Below are 17,059 nucleotides of genomic sequence, written 5' to 3'. Positions count from 1 at the left end.
GGTCACTGTAATTGTTTTACATTGAATGAGGTGAGGGGCCTCGAAAAAATTAGAATTGACTACATTTTAGAGACCCTTTAAAGTACATTTTGTTATTCAGAAAATTGAAAAATTGCTAATGATTCACCGTTTGTACATTGCTGGGCTCAAGATAGTGGCAGAGATGAGACGTGTTCTGTGTCACAATAATCACCGTGGAAAAAACAACCCCCGTATTCCTTTTTCATAATACTATATTGATCTTAATAATTATAACAGTGTGCTTATACTGGGCTCCGACCGGCCGGTGCTGCGGTTAAAGTGATTATATCCCTTCCAGGAGGGTGCAGGTCAAAATCCCGTTGGGAGTTAGGACTGCTGAATGCCCATTCGCCCAGAGGGACACTGAGGTGGTGGAGTAATCCATGCTGTGTCTGAGGACTCGTTTACACGAGGGTTTTTGTATTTCTGTTTGTAGCTGCAAATCGGAGTACATAGGAAGGACCCTGTGCATACGAAGAGATTTCACTCCATGCCATGGACGTTAAATATAGATGTTTGTATTATTTAAATGGACAGAATGTATTCCCAAGTGTTTTTTGGGCAAATTTGTCACCAATTAACAGCCCCGTTTATTCATTATTTTTAATCACACTATTTCCATACCAGTGTACATTTGGCACACTTTTTTTTTACCAGTTTAAACTTTGACAAGGAGCTTCTGCTTTTTCATCTTGTAATGTTTCTTACATTTGCGTGAAATATATATCGATACTCGAAGCTATTCGTGACATTTGACAGTTCACAATGCGCCCCTCCAGTAGAGACCATAGTTCCTGTCAGGAAACCTTTTTAGCTCGCGTATTCCTCATTCTCACTGCAGCCGCAGCCGGGCCCGTCACACATGGCGTCGTTTTGAGGCTGCGTCAGAGAATCCGGATTTTGCACAGCATCATCGCTTCCTAGCCCGACCCATCCCATGCAATGGCCCAACCGCTGGCCATACAAGCCCACCCACACGCACTTCCTCATCCCGAAGTCATGGTGACGAGAGAGCTGCGCCATCTCCACAAGCAGCTCTGTGCCACCGTGGGGTTAACGCGGAAGCGAGACGCGCGGAGCTCTCTGCGACGCTACTTGCGGGCGTGTACCGTCATGGCCGTGTTGGCGTTAAAACATATCCCAAACAAAAAATAGATCTACGTAGCTTTTAGTTTGAAATCTAATTCGTTTAAGAGTTTAAAAAAAAAGCCCATAAAACATTTACTATTTTACGACTCATCCCCAGCTGTTGAGGGTGGTGCAGAGATGGAGAAAGGGGAGGGGGTGCCAAGTGGGAGAGGCTGATCCCACGGAGGCCTCATTGCTCATGGAGCTTGAGAACCCCAGATGAGCAAAGTGGGCAGCATTGATGGAGTCTTTTGACTTTACGCACTCCAGCCGGAGGGTAATGGGGGTTACTGCGGAAGCTCGGTGGAGCGGCACCCTCAGAATACCGGACTCGTAAGGCGACTGCTCATGGGATAGCGACGCAGCTTCTCGGCAATGCAAAAACAATCGTAAGTCGAAAACAAGAACGCACATTAAAACAATCCGCAAAAGATGCACTCCACGAGCATCAAAAACTCTCCTCTGTCTGCAGCTGTACTTACAGAAGAAATGGATGCTGCACTGGCGGGAACAAAGGCAGGTGAAGCCACAGGAATAGATGGGATTACCCAGAATTCCTAAAACACCTTGGCTGCAAAGGATGAAACCTGGCTGGCGAAACTTTTTTCAAAAAAATCATCGCCACCAGCAGGCTATCAAGACTTTGGAGAAAAGTCTTTGCGCTCCTCCATCCAGGAAAACCTGCTGATGACCCGCTACAGGCCAATCTCCGTTCTTTGTACAGACGACAAGCTACTGGGGCGATTACTGCTAACTCGACTCTCTCCTCTCTTGGAAGCCAACACACCACCTGACCAGGTAGGTTTTCGGCCACAACGAAGCTGTTGTGACCAAGTCCTTGCCTTGACATAACACATCAAAGCCACCTTTCAGCATGAACAGAAAACAGCGGGCTGCTTTCATAGACTTGTCCTCTGTGTACGACTTGGTCTGGCGCCGAGGATTTCTCTTTAAACTCGCCAACACAATGAAGTGCGAAAAAACGGTTTGCCTCATCGCTAGCATGCTCGGTGACCGTCAATTTCGCGTCCATCTCGGAAACCGGATCAGCTGCCCACAAACTCTACAAATTGGCCTACCGCACGGGTCTGTATTAGCACCAGACCTGTCTAATCTTTATACCAGCGACATGCCGGCCACATTAAGCCGCAAGTTCATATGTTCAGACGATCTAGCATTGGCCAGCCAAGCGACGACACTCAGCGCAGCTTGAACACCGACCGAAAGAAATTGGAAGATTATTAATACTTCTGGCGACTTAAGCCAAATCCAACCAAGACAGTGTCCTCAGCATTCCATCTCAACAACGCGGTGGCAAAAAGTACGCTGAAGATCGAGTTTTGTGGTAAAACCATCACCCACGACCCACCCTGGAAATTCCTTCGAGTGGTGCTCGATCGAAGTCTCACTTTCAGGCAACACATTGCGCAGTTGAGCAACAAGATAAAAACTCGCACGAACATTACCCTTAAACTGGCGGGAACTCTCGTTGGGGCTGTGATGCGCAAACACTTCCGACTGCTATGCTCATCCTCGTGTATTCGACGGGAGAGTTGCTCGCTTGTGTGGGGACGCAGCACTCGCATTTTCGACACACAGCTGAACATTGCAATGCGTGGCCATCTCAGGTACACTGAAGTCGACGCGGACCCAGTGGCTCCCAGTGCTCGCCCTCATCGCTCCGCCGCAAACCCGTCGTGAAACAACGGCCGTTCGGGAGTACCAAAAAATGATCGTTAACCCGCGCCTTCCGATACATCGGGACATAAACCCAGTGCCATCTGTTCGCTTAAAATCAAGCCTCACTCCACGCCGCAAATACAAATGAACGCGAGAGATGGAAGCAAGTCTGGACTGCGGCTGCGGTAAAAAATAAACACCTCGTACAGGACCCTACCCGTCGAACCTCCTGGTTTCAACCTTCCACTCTGCCAATGGTCGACCATCAACCGAATTGGGACCGGGCATGGCCGGTACGGGCACGTGATGCACAAATGGCACATCAGAGATTCGGCGGCCTGCGAGTGTGGCCACGAATCCTAAACGATCGACCACATTGTAAACAGCTGCTGTCTTCACTCCTTTAAAGGAGGAACGGGCGAGATCCACTCCGCATCTGAACAGACACTTTGAGTGGATAACAAATTAAAAATTACATCTTTAAGCTGCCGCTTGGAATCCATACGATAGAAAACCCAAGGCCCCCTGGTGTTGATGCTTGGTCACAACTGGGCCAGCATTGCCCTGTTCCGTTTGGCTGTAGAAACCATGCAATCACAACAAATATGAGTCCAGATGCATTCTTCATCACCATTGTGTGTTTTTCTTGATTAGTCGTGGGGGGAGGGGTATAATCTCCGACTATATAAAGTATATATTTTATATTGTTTCCAAACTAATATAGTTTTGATGAAATACAAATTCTCAGCCACATATCAAAACATGTGACCTCAACTTTGAGAGACTGACTGCTTGACTAAACGGGTTATTTAGCCCACTGCTTTGTTTGAGGGCCACACCCAGACAGAAAGACGATGCTTGAAGGCACAAAAACATGTCATCACAAAGCCTGTCAGCAGTCCTGTGAGCCACATGATTGACACCCTAGGTAGGGCTCGCATTTAACTCTGGGTTAACCTTCGTGCTATGTATGCTTGCGATTTTTAGTTGGGGATTAAATTGAACGCTCGAGTATGAGGCATTGTTTAGGGAAGGGAGCGATTAACATTTATCACATGCGTACACATGGCTTGTTGGGAGGGGCAGGAAGCTGAATGTTCGGTGAAGGGAGATTGAAGCCGAATCCTTGGAGAGGTAACATTTTAATGACTTCTCTCCGAGGTGGGGCGGAAGAGGGGGTATGGAAAATGAGTCTACCCCTTTGAAATTGTTGAAAAATGTGACCTTTTGTGTGGGTAAGAGTTCGTTCAAAGTCAAACTGTCTCCCTGCTCTAATTATCAGAGGGGCAGTGTTCAATTTAATTTGAAAAATTCCACATTCCTTTGACAAGAGCTAGTCTTTATATTATGAGACCTCCTTTGCCAATAACAAGATATAGTAATAGGTTTTTACCCTTTTAGCTGGCACAAAAACTGACACCTTTATACAAAGGATCATGTTTGCAATAACCACAACACAAGCAGTCAAAAATGCAAACAAAAAGAAAAAACTCTGATAATGATATGCACTGTCCTTGAATTTGATTGGTTCACACCCGAGACGGTTTTTCTTAGAGCCTAGTCTCCACTGGTGTTGGACCAGATGACACCATAAGGCGTACAACTCAAAAACAGCGCACTATCAGAGTATTGAGAGCTCGGGGTAAGCTTATGGTTCAATTGTGGAAAGCACTGCTAACCAGAAGGCTTAAACCATATTCAGCAACCAGAATTATGAGCTGAGCTTGACTGCAGAGAGTCCTATAACAAGACTAGCTCTTATAGTAATATTAAATGTAAAGAAAACTAAACGCAAAAAGCAGTTCTAAAGAAATTAGTTTTCAAACTGGAATTTAAAAGTGCACAGCTCGGTGGTTTCCTAAAATCGAAAGGAAGAGTGTTCCAGACGCCAGCAGAAGCGCATCTGAAAGTGAGCGATGCGGTGACTACGGTCTTTGTTTGATGGTTAGCCAAAGCCGCTGCTGCGAGGATGACCGAGTTTGTGAGATGGTTTATGCTTCTTGACAAGATCAGCAAGGTATTATAGTTCAATTGTGGAAAGCACTGCTAACCAGAAGGCTTAAACCATATTCAATTGAGAGCTCGGGGTAAGCTCTCAATACTCTGATAGTGCGCTGTTTTTGAGTTGTACGCATTATGGTGTCATCTGGTCCAACACCAGTGGAGACTAGGCTATAAGAAAAGCCGTCTTGGGTGTGGACTAATCAAATTCAAGGACAGTGCATATCATTATCAGAGTTGTTTCTTTTTAGTTCTTTCGGTAAAGTCACGTTGAAGGGAAACACGGTAGGACCAACACCTCGGCCGTGGCAGATCATTGTTATAATTCAGTAGGCTCACATGCCATTGACTTTTCCAAGACAGAGGTTCTTTGTAAGCCATCTGGCTACCATGAGAGATTCGTTCATGAGGCTATCCACATATACAAGCACAGAGACAATTTCAACCGAGAAGATGGATTCTATCTTAGCAATCATTGGAAAGATTTGATAAACCATTTCAGGTCTTAATTGATTGTTCACGCTTACAGTGGCTTTCAGACAGCATACATTAATAAAAAAAAAATTCGTCTCCCCCCTCCGCTTTTCAGAATATAGATGGACTAGTCCTAAATAAATTGCCAAATCGCTGCGCGTGGCGCTAACGTTTTTTTATTATAAATAACTGCACCGTTTAAAAATAAATTTATGCAAACCAACACACCTGAAGACGACCGTTTGTGTTATGGTCGAAACGTCGTGATAATTTTTATTGTTTTATATATTTTATTATTTTGTTGTTTCCCTTCAACGTGACTTTACCGAAAGAACTAAGAATATGAATTACTGCAGTCACGAAAGCTTTAAATCAAAATTTGTTTCTTTTTGTTTGCATTTTTGACTGCTTGTGTTGTGGTTATTGCAAACATGATCCCTTGTATAAAGGTGTCAGTTTTTGTGCCAGCTAAAAGGGTAAAAACCTATTACTATAAGAGCTAGTCTTGTTATAGGACTCTCTGTAGTCAGGCTCAGCTCAAAATTATGGTTGTTGAATATGGTTTAAACCTTCTGGTTAGCAGTGCTTTCCACAATTGAACCATAATACCCTGCTGATCTCGTCAAGAAGCATAAACCATCACACAAACTCCGGTCATCCTCGCAGCAGCGGCTTTGGCTAACCATCAAACAAAGACCGTAGTCACCGCATCGCTCACTTTCAGATGCGCTTCTGCTGGCGTCTGGAACACTCTTCCTTTCGATTTTAGGAAACCACCGGAGCTGTGCACTTTTAAATTCCAGTTTGAAAACTAATTTCTTTAGAACTGCTTTTTGCGTTTAGTTTTCTTTACATTTCCGTACCTCCGATTAGAACGGTTGGCTCGGTACTATGTGAAAGAAGTTCTATTACATCTAATGGTTCACCCCTTTATACTGCGATTAATGAATTGCCACAATTACATCATTAATTAAATTGGGTTTTGCAGTGTGTGCAGAATACATAGCAGTTATGAATATATAATGTTAAGGGAGCAATTTTCTTTCTTATGGCTGCTGATGTAGATGCAGAGCAACAACTACAATTTCACATTAAGATCGTCAATTTAGATCACCGTGTCAGGAGCAGCGGAGTTGCCTATTGCCGCGATGTCTCCTTCGTATTTGTGGATCGGGGCATTGCGTCGTTATACGTTGTACGGTCTGTTCTGGATGACCACAGTCGCATTCTGCTAGAGAGTTTAAAATTTTCCACTTGTGCATTAGGTATCCGCATCTGCCATGGTTTGTGCAGTGGATGCGGTTTAGGGTGGACCATGAGCTTGGTGGAAGATTAAAACCCAGGGGACGTCTACATTGAAAATAGCCTCCCATGGTCGAGTTAGTTTGAAGTATTGTCAGATTGAACATAATTGATATTGTTATTTCCAGTGCCACGCCATAAGACACGTTTGAACTCTCGACGCCACATCACACTCTGTTTTGCAAACGTTTCCCTGGGATGCAGCTACTTTTGAAAGGAAGGTGCAACCCCCACTGAGCTATTGTTTTCCATTTTGTTTTTAATGTCACAACAGTACCACGTGGCAACAATGCGTGAGGTGATACTGGACCGTGTATCTTGTCTGACAAGCTTCATTCTTAATTTCTGCAAAAATATGCTTCGTTTTTAAATTACTACTCAAATTTCGCATTTTCAAGTTGCTTTAGTTTACCCAGGTGTGAACCGGAGACCAGGATGCATCTCATTTGCAAGAGTGAGCTCAAACAATCTGTCACAATGGGGCAATGGTTGCTGTGTGTAATCCCAATTAAGTATGATAATAGGTTTTTCCCCTTTTTTCTGGCAACAAACAGGTGTTAAGATGTTAAAACACCAAACTGAAACCTTTTACAAGGAATCATGTCTGCATTCACCACAATGCTTGTGGTCAGAATGCAAACAAAACACAAACTCTGATAACATATGCATTGTCCTTGAAACTGATTGGTCCACACCAGAGACAGCTTTCTTTTGAGCCTCGTCTCAAACGGCGTTAGACCAGAGGACGCCCAAAGACGTACAGCCCAAAGTAATTTTATAATTTGGCAAATGTGGACCCTGAACGCTTCGGAGGACGAGAGCCTACTCTTCTTCCCAGTGATGTCAAGGGAATCTTTGAGGTCCTCTGCGAAGCCGGCAGCACGTACTAGTGTTGTGGTCACATACTCGGCTCCACGGAAACGGCAAGACTGGCCTAGCCCAGGGTTGTTCACCCGATGCTGGGGGGGACAAAGCCTTCTATAGCGCAGCCCCAAAAGATCTTGAACTTCGTCTCGTTGCATGCCACCGGACATCCGAAACGTGCCGAGAGCCTCTCGGTTCCGTGGTCTGTGCAAGACACGCACTGGTTCAGACTTGACATACCATACGTTCAAAAACATAAACGGTCTCTTTGCTTTCAATTGATTTTATTTATTTTTATTTACTGCTTTTAACTTTCTTATGCGATTTGTTGTGTGCGGTTGCAATTTGCTTTGCTCTGTCGGTGTTGGGCGCCGAGGGCGTGACGGGTTTCTTTTATCACCTCTGTTGCTCTATGCCCCCTGTACCTTTCCAGTTCCACTGTAATGCGCACCGATGCTGACTTTATTGAGGGCAATATTGTCACGTAAAATGAAGATTGATTGGTTGTCATTACACCCGCAGTAATAATCAGGACGGCCATTGCATTTCAACTGTGAACCTCCTCCTCAAGCAGTTTAACACCACACAGGCTTTCGCGACCAATATTATCCACAACCTGCCACCACCTGATTGGTAAGGTTTGTTATGTAAACAATGGTCCACCGCCAGACCATGCCACCGCCTCGCTTGCAAACTACAGTAGTTTAGAGCCTATGGTGCCCATATATAAGTCACTCGGGCACAGTACAAGTAGTTTACGGTAATGACTCGTTTTGAGGTGATGTGGATATGGGATGAGGCAGCCTGCATCCTATTGTTAACTATTACTAAAAACGACTAATATCCAGCAGTAGATACAACATCGCCGATGGTATAATGTTCTTCTGAAGCAACTTAAGTACGTATCATCTAGGTAACATCAACCCTGTTAGTTTTTCCTACTATCTAAAAGCTAGGGCTTGTTTGGGGGTGCCTGTGGCGCCCCTCATAAACATTTACGGCCTTTGGCCAGGAAAGTCACACAAAAATTGCACACGAACGACGCATTCACGCAAGCACCCAATGCTCCGTTTTGAGGTTTAAAATAAAACATCTTTTATATTATGTTTTGAATTAGGCAATTTTATTTATTAAAAGCTTATGTAATTTTACATCCTTGAAGACTTGAAAACGACATTTCGTGTGAATTTTCTCTCGGCGTTAAGTCGATGGCCTTGCTGGGGGTTCGGTTCGATGCGGACTTTCACCTGTTTGGAATTGCGGGATCGAGATCAGGCGACATAGAGTTGGCCGTGTGAGAAGACCGCCGTCTGCAGATCGATTCCAACGTAATCGAACGTCTGTCCCTGCGCCTCCGTCGTTCATGCAGGGGGTGCGTAGGTTTGCAGCGCCCCTGCATGAAAACGACGGAAAGTGCAGCGTTCATCACAGATAGATAAAGTTGTGCGCTTACATAAGAGTATCCTTTTAATGAGACCCAACGCGTAGTGTTGTATGTGGGTTCACATTGCTTCAAGTGACAGTGAGGATAACGTTCATCACAGCTGTATTATTTTCGTCTGTTTGCGGTAACATTCACATCCATTTTTAATTGTTGGGTTTATTTTTGTCACGAGTGCATTTCCCTTTTCTTCTCTTCTCCACTTGCGTGCTCAGCTACCTGAACGACCTGGAAAGGATCTCGCAGCCAAGCTACGTGCCTACGCAGCAGGATGTGCTGCGTACGCGGGTGAAGACCACCGGCATCGTGGAGACTCACTTCACATTCAAAGACCTTCACTTCAAGTGAGAACATGCTCATGTAAACTTCCCGATTACCACGCGTCCCTTACAGAATAAATAACGTAGAATTTGTAACGTGCGGTATTTTGTTCACTCTCGGAGAGAGAGGGGGAGAGGGAAAATGTTTTGAGGCGCGAGAAACCACAAGCAAGCGGGATGGCAGCCAGAACCGGTGCCTAAAATTGTTCAAGCTCTGCAGTCCTACGTTGGGATTGATGGCCAACTCCATGAATGAGAGTTTATGAATTTTTGGAGAAAACCGGAGTGTCCAGAGAAAATCCACGTGCTGTGAGGGTGCTAACACTCAATCTGAATAGAGTTGCTGTACTGCCATTACCCTGGCAGGCCAGGCCATGGTGACCATCATGCTCAATGATTATAGGGAGGGAGTTTCACAAATGTGTGTGATCCACCAACTCCTCGCTGCCTTCACGGTGTTGGATCACTGCCTTGCAGCATAGCCACCAGCACACGGGTTGTGCCAAAAGAGATGGTGGGTAGCGTTGAGTAATTGTCTGTTCATCCTGTTCACAGTGGTGTCCATGTGCAGTGCTGTACAAAGTACTTGGTACATACTGGCCACAGATGCTGGACCCCTGTGTAGCGTCACTGCTGACTCTAAGCCCCTGATTGTTACCACAGAAAGCCAATCTCTGGATGTGCCTCAATAAAGCAGTATATGCAATAAAGCGGTAGATGTTGTGCAGAGCACAACTATTTACTTGACATCTGCAAAAAATGAAGGGATTCTCATCTGAAAGATTCTCAAGCTCACCAGTGTGTGCATGTTGCACACTATTTGTGATCAGTTTGTAGGAAACATTCAATGCATGCTTGCAGGAACATATTATCTGAATTATGTATTGAACAATATACATTTCAAACAAGGCAAAACCACAACGTTATTGCATCAAGATGATTTGAGCCGACATGTAATTTCATAAACCGTAATTTCTCAATGAGTTTTTGCAATAACTGGGAATATGGTTATGTACGTGTGTATGTTGAACTTCTTTTGCAATTCACGTAGCCAACCGTGCTAATCGGAGGCGCAGGGCAAGGACAACAAACTAAACACAAAAAGCAGTAATACAGATACGAGATTTTAATCTAGATGATTTAAAAGTACATAGCTCCGGTGGCTTACTAATATCGGAAGGAAGAGCGTTCCAGACGGCCGCAGAAGCGCATCTGAAAAAGCGAGTGATTCAGTGACCGTCTTTTGTTTGATGGCAGCCAAAAGCCGCTGCTGTAAGGATGACCGTGAGAGTTCACGTGATGATGGTTCATGCTCTTTGACGAGATCAGCAAGGTATTGTGGTTTCATTTGTGGCAAGCACTTTGTGTGTAATGAGCTTGGTGCAAACATGTGAAATGTTTAAAGAGAAGAGGGACGAGTGTCTGTGTTGTTTTGGCATTGCAGGTAACAAACACAGACCGCTAAAGAACATTTGTGATTAGGAGTCGGGCATTGTGTGCTGTTAAAACGTACAGTGGGACCCCATTTATATGTAATAATGCAGGGATATTGACCAATAATCGAAACCGCTTATAATGAGAAACCATTTAATTGCAACCCTACAACCCAATGTACAGTACATCCTGGTAGCGGAATGATAAACGTGGAGCAGAACGCAGGTCTGCAGAGTACTGTGCAGTATATCCAGGTCCCAATAAAAATGCCATAGTGCGCAGTGTTGTAGCGCATTCCACATAGACAGCATAGCATCAGCCTAGCCATAGCTCACCCACATGCTGTGTGGCAAGAGGTCCGTGTAGCCCCCGGTCTCCACTCTTGCACATTCCTTGCAGATTGAGGCAACGAAGTGGGATAGAGGTTCTTGACAGAGATCCTTCCTGAAATGGAGTTGATGGGCAGTGGTGAGGAGAGAGGAGAGGGCCTACTGCATCTTCATCCGGTAGGAAGTGGAAATGAAGTGGCAGTGGCCATTCTGCAGAGGTGAAGTCACGCGCACCCTGTCGGCCGAGAAGAGGTTGTGTAACAGAACGTTAAATTTTGATTTAAAGCTTTCGTGACTGCAGTAATTCATATTCTTAGCTCTTTCGGTAAAGTCACGTTGAAGGGAAACAATAAAATAATAAAATACGTTTCGACCATAACACAAACCGACACACCTGATGACGCCCGTTTGTGTTATGGTCGAAACGTCGTGAGAATTTTTTATTGTTTTATATATATTTTATTATTTTATTGTTTCCCTTCAACGTGACTTTACCGAAAGAGCTAAGAATATAACAGAACGTTGTAACCGTTCCTGCCGCTGAGATTACGCTTGGTGCAACCCATGCAGCGCGCACTGCGTGCGACTGCGTTGAGGCCTTCACATTGCTCGCCGCCATGGGAAGTGCCATGTGCATCGCTGCTTGCGCAACCCTTGCAAAATATGTAGCTGCGTAGCACGAGAAACTTTATCCTAATTTAGGAAGTGTCTTTGCATTTTTTGAAGCACTGCACGACAAAGCAGTCTGTTTTTGAAGCCAAATGCGCATACGTTAATGTCGTGTTTTAAATGTGATCCTCCCTGCAGGATGTTTGATGTTGGTGGACAGCGGTCCGAGCGCAAGAAGTGGATCCACTGCTTTGAAGGGGTGACGGCCATCATCTTCTGCGTGGCACTCAGTGCCTACGACCTGGTGCTGGCTGAGGATGAAGAGATGGTAAGTCTTGCCTGTGCCTCTTCCTAATAATAATAATAATTATTATTGCGTCTTAACACTACGCGCATCTCTAGGCCCTGTACAGGAACAACTACGTCGCACAATGCAGACAAAACTTCCTAGTCCACGTCCGTGTGTGTTTAAATATGTAGCTGTCGGATACAGTCACGTGCTCCTTGACTTGTTTCACAGCGTTAACAGGAATGTACAACGTGGTTTAAGAACCCATTTTTAAATGTCAATAATTGAAACAAAGAACAGACATCTGAAATGTATAAACGTGCATTAAAATATTCCACTGCATTGCCAATGGAATATAAATGGCTGCGTGAATATCGAAGTGTCTGAGTTAGCTAGTGCTATTTCTTCGTGTAAGAGTCTGCAGCCGCACGATAGCAAACTAAAACATGAACAGGCGTGCAAGTGGAAGACGCGAGTCTACGTCTGGGCGGTGTTCTCATATGAACGGCAGCTTTATCAACACTGAATTCTCAAGGGTGGATGGATACAAGGTTCGCGTGAGTCCCCTGGCCTTCGCTGATTAATGGACAAGCGGATAAGGGCGACGACGTCCAGGGCGACGACGTCCAGGGCACACGGCAGTTGCGCACGAGTAGGTTACAGCGTCTCGGGGAGAATAATCGAACGGCGGGTTTCCGTTGATATTGCAATGCTCCTCTATTGTTTTTCTTCCTGGAAAATGTGTGTGTTTGCAGAACCGCATGCACGAGAGCATGAAGCTGTTCGACAGTATCTGCAACAACAAGTGGTTCATAGAGACGTCCATCATCCTGTTTCTCAACAAGAAGGACCTGTTTGAGGAGAAGGTTATCCGGAGCCCTCTCACCATCTGCTACCCGGAATACACAGGTAGCTTGCAGTCGTGTCGCACAGTGAGCATAGTTCTCTGTGGACTGTTTATGGTCGCGACGGTATGATCAATGTGTGCCTGTGTATATGTTTTTTTACAGTTCTGGAAAAGCCATTGTATACGTGACAACAGTTTTTGGGTCGCGTGCAATGATCTGGCCAGATTTGTGCAGTCCAGACCCTTCACCACCCAACATAACCCAACAAATTGTCACGTTCAATTATTATTGCTTCCGTAAATTAATATTGCTTTGTTGCAATGGCATTCTTTGATTCTGATGTGAATTGTTAAATGCCTATAACATCTAGAAGTGTTTCAGTACGTCGAGAAGTGCTGTGTGCATATGTCGGATAGCATTGAACACCCGTTATACGAAGTGTAGTCGTAATATATACACAAAAAAACTCAACACTCTCTAAACAACTGCCTAAAAAGAAGAGCCAAATGAATTGTGCCATGACAAAGGGGCATTGCCCAAAACGTCACCTTGAATGTTTTGTTCTTTGTAAGGCAGTGGTGATTGACGGTTTTTAGTAATTTGTGCACAACGTCACCATCCTTACGACCAATAACTGTGTGGGCTTCCACCGGTTTTTTCCACTGCCGCGTTGGCAGCACCATGACCATGCGTATAATTGTTTCCCCCTCTTGCAACCTCGCTACGAGTGGATGCGGCGCAGGAATGCAACGCATCTGTCGATTGTTTATTTCCTGCAGGAGGGAACACTTACGAAGAGGCCGCCGCGTACATCCAGACGCAGTTTGAGAACTTGAACAAGCGGAAGGAGTCCAAGGAGATTTACACCCACTTCACTTGCGCCACAGACACCAAGAATGTACAGTTTGTGTTTGACGCAGTCACCGATGTAATAATCAAGAATAACTTAAAGGACTGCGGTCTTTTCTAGGCTTGCTCTGAAAACACACTCATGGTAAAACATTGTTCTTGTGATGATGATGAAGTGATGAGGGTTAGTAATGGTCCATGCCATAAAGAAAAAAACACTTCGTTTATTTTGTAATTCAAGTGCACCTTTTTCAGAAATTTCAATTAACACAGAAGCCAGCGGTAGTATGATAATGGTTCAGCGTACTCCATTGTTCTGCACGACCCTCTGTCCCATCCAGTGTGTGACGACAGTTGTGACGAAGTAAGCCTCTCCCAACCCTGTGCATGTGAGCGATGTGGCTTGCGTGTGTGGTGCAGCCTTGACTCGGAGAAGTCTGGGGCGGAACATCGGAGCCTCGCGAGTCCCCTCTCCAATCTGGCAGCTGAAACGTAGCGCTGCACCACCGCGCTATCCACCGCCGTGCGCCGGCACGTTACTCTGCTGCACTCATTTGGTAAATTATCTTATCGGAAGAAAACTAAATTTTCATTAAGCCGGAGCTTAAAAAATTTATGTTTTCTACGTAAACAAAATGTGCCGATCATCCACCAATTTACACGTTTGTAAAATATCTTAGTTTGTCAGCGATGTGCACGTTTCACAATTTTCCTGAAGTGTCAAGTTTAAGCCGTGCTTCACCTTTTCCCGTGACATCTGCGTTACACTTGTGATTCTGTTGCAATGAGGCGCTGAACAAGAGTGTGAGAGGAGAGAATTGAGTCGAAACTCCTCCAATATCCACCCAAAGGTTTGTAAGAGACCAACATCCCACACCCCGCCCGCTTAACTTCCTCTGTATTTTGCACCTCGTGTGCTCCCTAATCGGTCAGGAGTCTTCATTCCCAAAATCCTCAGCTCTTATTTTCAGTCACTTTATAAGGCAAGGTGGGCCGCCAAGTTCAGAACCTTTGGTCCAGGGGCTCGGTGTGTCTCGTAAATGCACACACTGCAGTCTGTAAAGGCACGTATTTTTCTTCACAGATTAATCAACTCTAGTGAGCTACTCCTGCCACATCACAGTTTAGGGTCAGAGTAGCCATTGCAAGTTTTAATTTTTTTGCATTTTTCTACAATTCAGAGTTGTGCTGCTGAAGGTAGTGTGGATACGGAGCAACACTTTTCTATTGCAAAACTTAGGGCAGCAGATTCTGTCTCATTGCAAATGCCTTCATTGGTAACCTCCACGACCAATATGTTGTGTTATCAATTTTTTTAAGCGAATTAGTCGATTATTTCTGTACCCAGTTGCCATACAGTCGCAAATTTTAACCCTCGCTAGACCAAGTTATTCCTTGGAGCCGACGTTGTTAGTATTTTTTGTGCGCGCAGGCAATTGACCAAGCTGAGAATGTCGAGTCGCTGGCGTGTACGGCTGGCCTAAGTGCGACAAGCACCAAGTCAGAGGTGCGGAGGCCAACGCTGACCCTGTGCGTTGGGTATCCGTGAGCCGAGCGGCTGTGCGTGTGCTGTGGTGGTGTGTGCGGTAAACAAAATTTTACTCGCCATTAGGATCCATTAAGTTAAAAGTATTTGATAAGATTGCCATATCTATCTATCTCTCTCTCCACATTGAAGTTGGAAACCTGGAACCTAACCTTTAAGGGACTGTAAGCTTCCTTTGAAGTTCATTATGCTCGAAGCATTTCTCACCTCGTGCAGTGCAAACTCGCTGGTCGTTCACGCTGGCGGGCGACCCACATCCTTGTGCGTAATTGGAACACGCCACTTAATGAACGGCCGCACAGAATGTGTCGTAAACCGTCGTGTAGGATTCCTTCGTCCTTTTCATTGCGTCATGCGGATCCCATTGTGATGTGTCGCCAACATTGCAGGTAACGGGTGTCTTGTAGAAAACTACTGGCAGCAGCGTTTGGATGGATAGGTAGACTGCGTGTAAAGAGCAGTTCTTTGTCTTTTAGGAACCGCCTTTCGCTGTCGGTCGCTCTGCAATCCTGAATGCATTCTCGGCAGATACGCAAGCCAGTGTGGATGGTCCGAACACACGGTGCCCATTCCACTTTACTGTGGACAACCCAGAGTAATCACATTTGAATTGAAGAGAACCAGCAAATAACACGTGGCAATTATGCACGAGTTCTTTATAAAGGTTAAACGTTGCATTTCAGCACTGCAAAATAATATTTTCATATGAAGATTGGTTCGCGAGTGTCTTTTTGATTCCTTTCAATGATGTCCCTTGCTGGCGATGCCATGAATATACATCTAACGCACTGTGCCGCGTGCTCCTGCATTACTTGTCCAATATTTGTTTTCCACAACAGCGCTCCGCGCTTGATTGTTGCAGGAACGACCGATGAGATGATCGCTCAGCAGGTTGCTTGTGTGGCCAGGGAGCAGCCGGCCGAGGACAGAATCTCATTCAACAGATGGTTTTATTTTGTATTGACCGTACCTTTGTTAACCTTGATACGTTGTATGCATTTCGCTCTCTTAATCTTTGCCTTATACCACAACGATTCCATAATTTCAATTAGGCTAGGCTAGTGTTAAGCTTTAATGTTTGACGCTTTGTGAAAATACTTTGGTCCACTTTGATTTTCATTGAATTTAGTTTCGCCGACTTTGTGTTTCACAAGGTTGAGCACGAAGCTCGTAGGTTGGTGTCGTCGTGTCTGGAGCTGGCTTGTGTCCTGGAGCATCACACGCTTGGTGCAAGCCGGTGTGTGTGCATGTGTGCGTGTGTGCGTGCTTAACCATGATTGTTTTTTTTGCTCTTGCCTTCATAAATCAGCCATGTTTAAAATTAGCCATATTTATGGGCGATTTCCTCTTGACCGTTCACGAAAATGTACTTTGATTGACCCTACTGTGCATGTCTGCAATGCCTTTTCACTGTGTCAATGTTTTGCCTCAACACGGGCATTGTGCACATTTTTACGTGACCTTAACTACTCGCGACATTCCGTGCACGCGTGCGTGCCGTGTCATCTCGTGACGGAGTCTCTTCTGCTTTTAACTGGATGCCGACACCAACTCGGAGACCAATTTTTTTTTAAATCCACCTCGTTTTTCTTTGGCTTCTTCGCGACTTGTGTACATTGCTTTTAACACGAAGCTTAAATACGCCTTTTGTGAAAATGTGTTGCTGTTAACAATAAAGAATTTCAACACTTTGACAGAATTCTCGATGAATCGTAATCCTATTGTAAATTTCCAGTGATGGGGACAGGATATAACACAAACTCAATGAGTCTCCTGGGCTACCTAGCTACGAAGCGTAATACACCATTATGAGTAAAAGAAGGGGGCCTCCCTTAACGGTAATCGATTAATCACGTGAACTGGGCTTGCTCGCTTCACATCTCCCTGTACACCTCAAAAGGTCCTGCAAAGCTGAGAGATGGCA

The 17,059-nt window shown here is 45.0% G+C and overlaps 1 protein-coding gene across 1 annotated transcript in view; it reads left to right on the top strand.

Moving 5' to 3' along the window:
- The window catches only part of LOC116947618 (guanine nucleotide-binding protein G(i) subunit alpha-1), a 33,400-nt gene extending 16,574 nt beyond the window's left edge, over positions 1 to 16,826 (top strand). The window contains exons 5-8 of the mRNA XM_032963579.2: positions 9,127 to 9,255; positions 11,802 to 11,931; positions 12,648 to 12,801; positions 13,520 to 16,826. Coding sequence (XP_032819470.1) covers positions 9,127 to 9,255; positions 11,802 to 11,931; positions 12,648 to 12,801; positions 13,520 to 13,710 — 604 coding nt within the window. The 3' untranslated portion in view covers positions 13,711 to 16,826. The remainder of the gene's footprint in view (positions 1 to 9,126; positions 9,256 to 11,801; positions 11,932 to 12,647; positions 12,802 to 13,519) is intronic.
- Positions 16,827 to 17,059: the final 233 nt, after the last annotated feature.

The sequence above is a fragment of the Petromyzon marinus genome, chromosome 30 (assembly GCF_048934315.1).
Source record: "Petromyzon marinus isolate PM22_M1 ecotype Great Lakes invasive population chromosome 30, UKy_Petmar_22M1.pri1.0, whole genome shotgun sequence".
NCBI classification, from domain to species: domain Eukaryota; kingdom Metazoa; phylum Chordata; class Hyperoartia; order Petromyzontiformes; family Petromyzontidae; genus Petromyzon; species Petromyzon marinus.
Note: the sequence above shows the minus strand (reverse complement) of the source record. Positions and strands in the feature narration are given on the sequence as shown.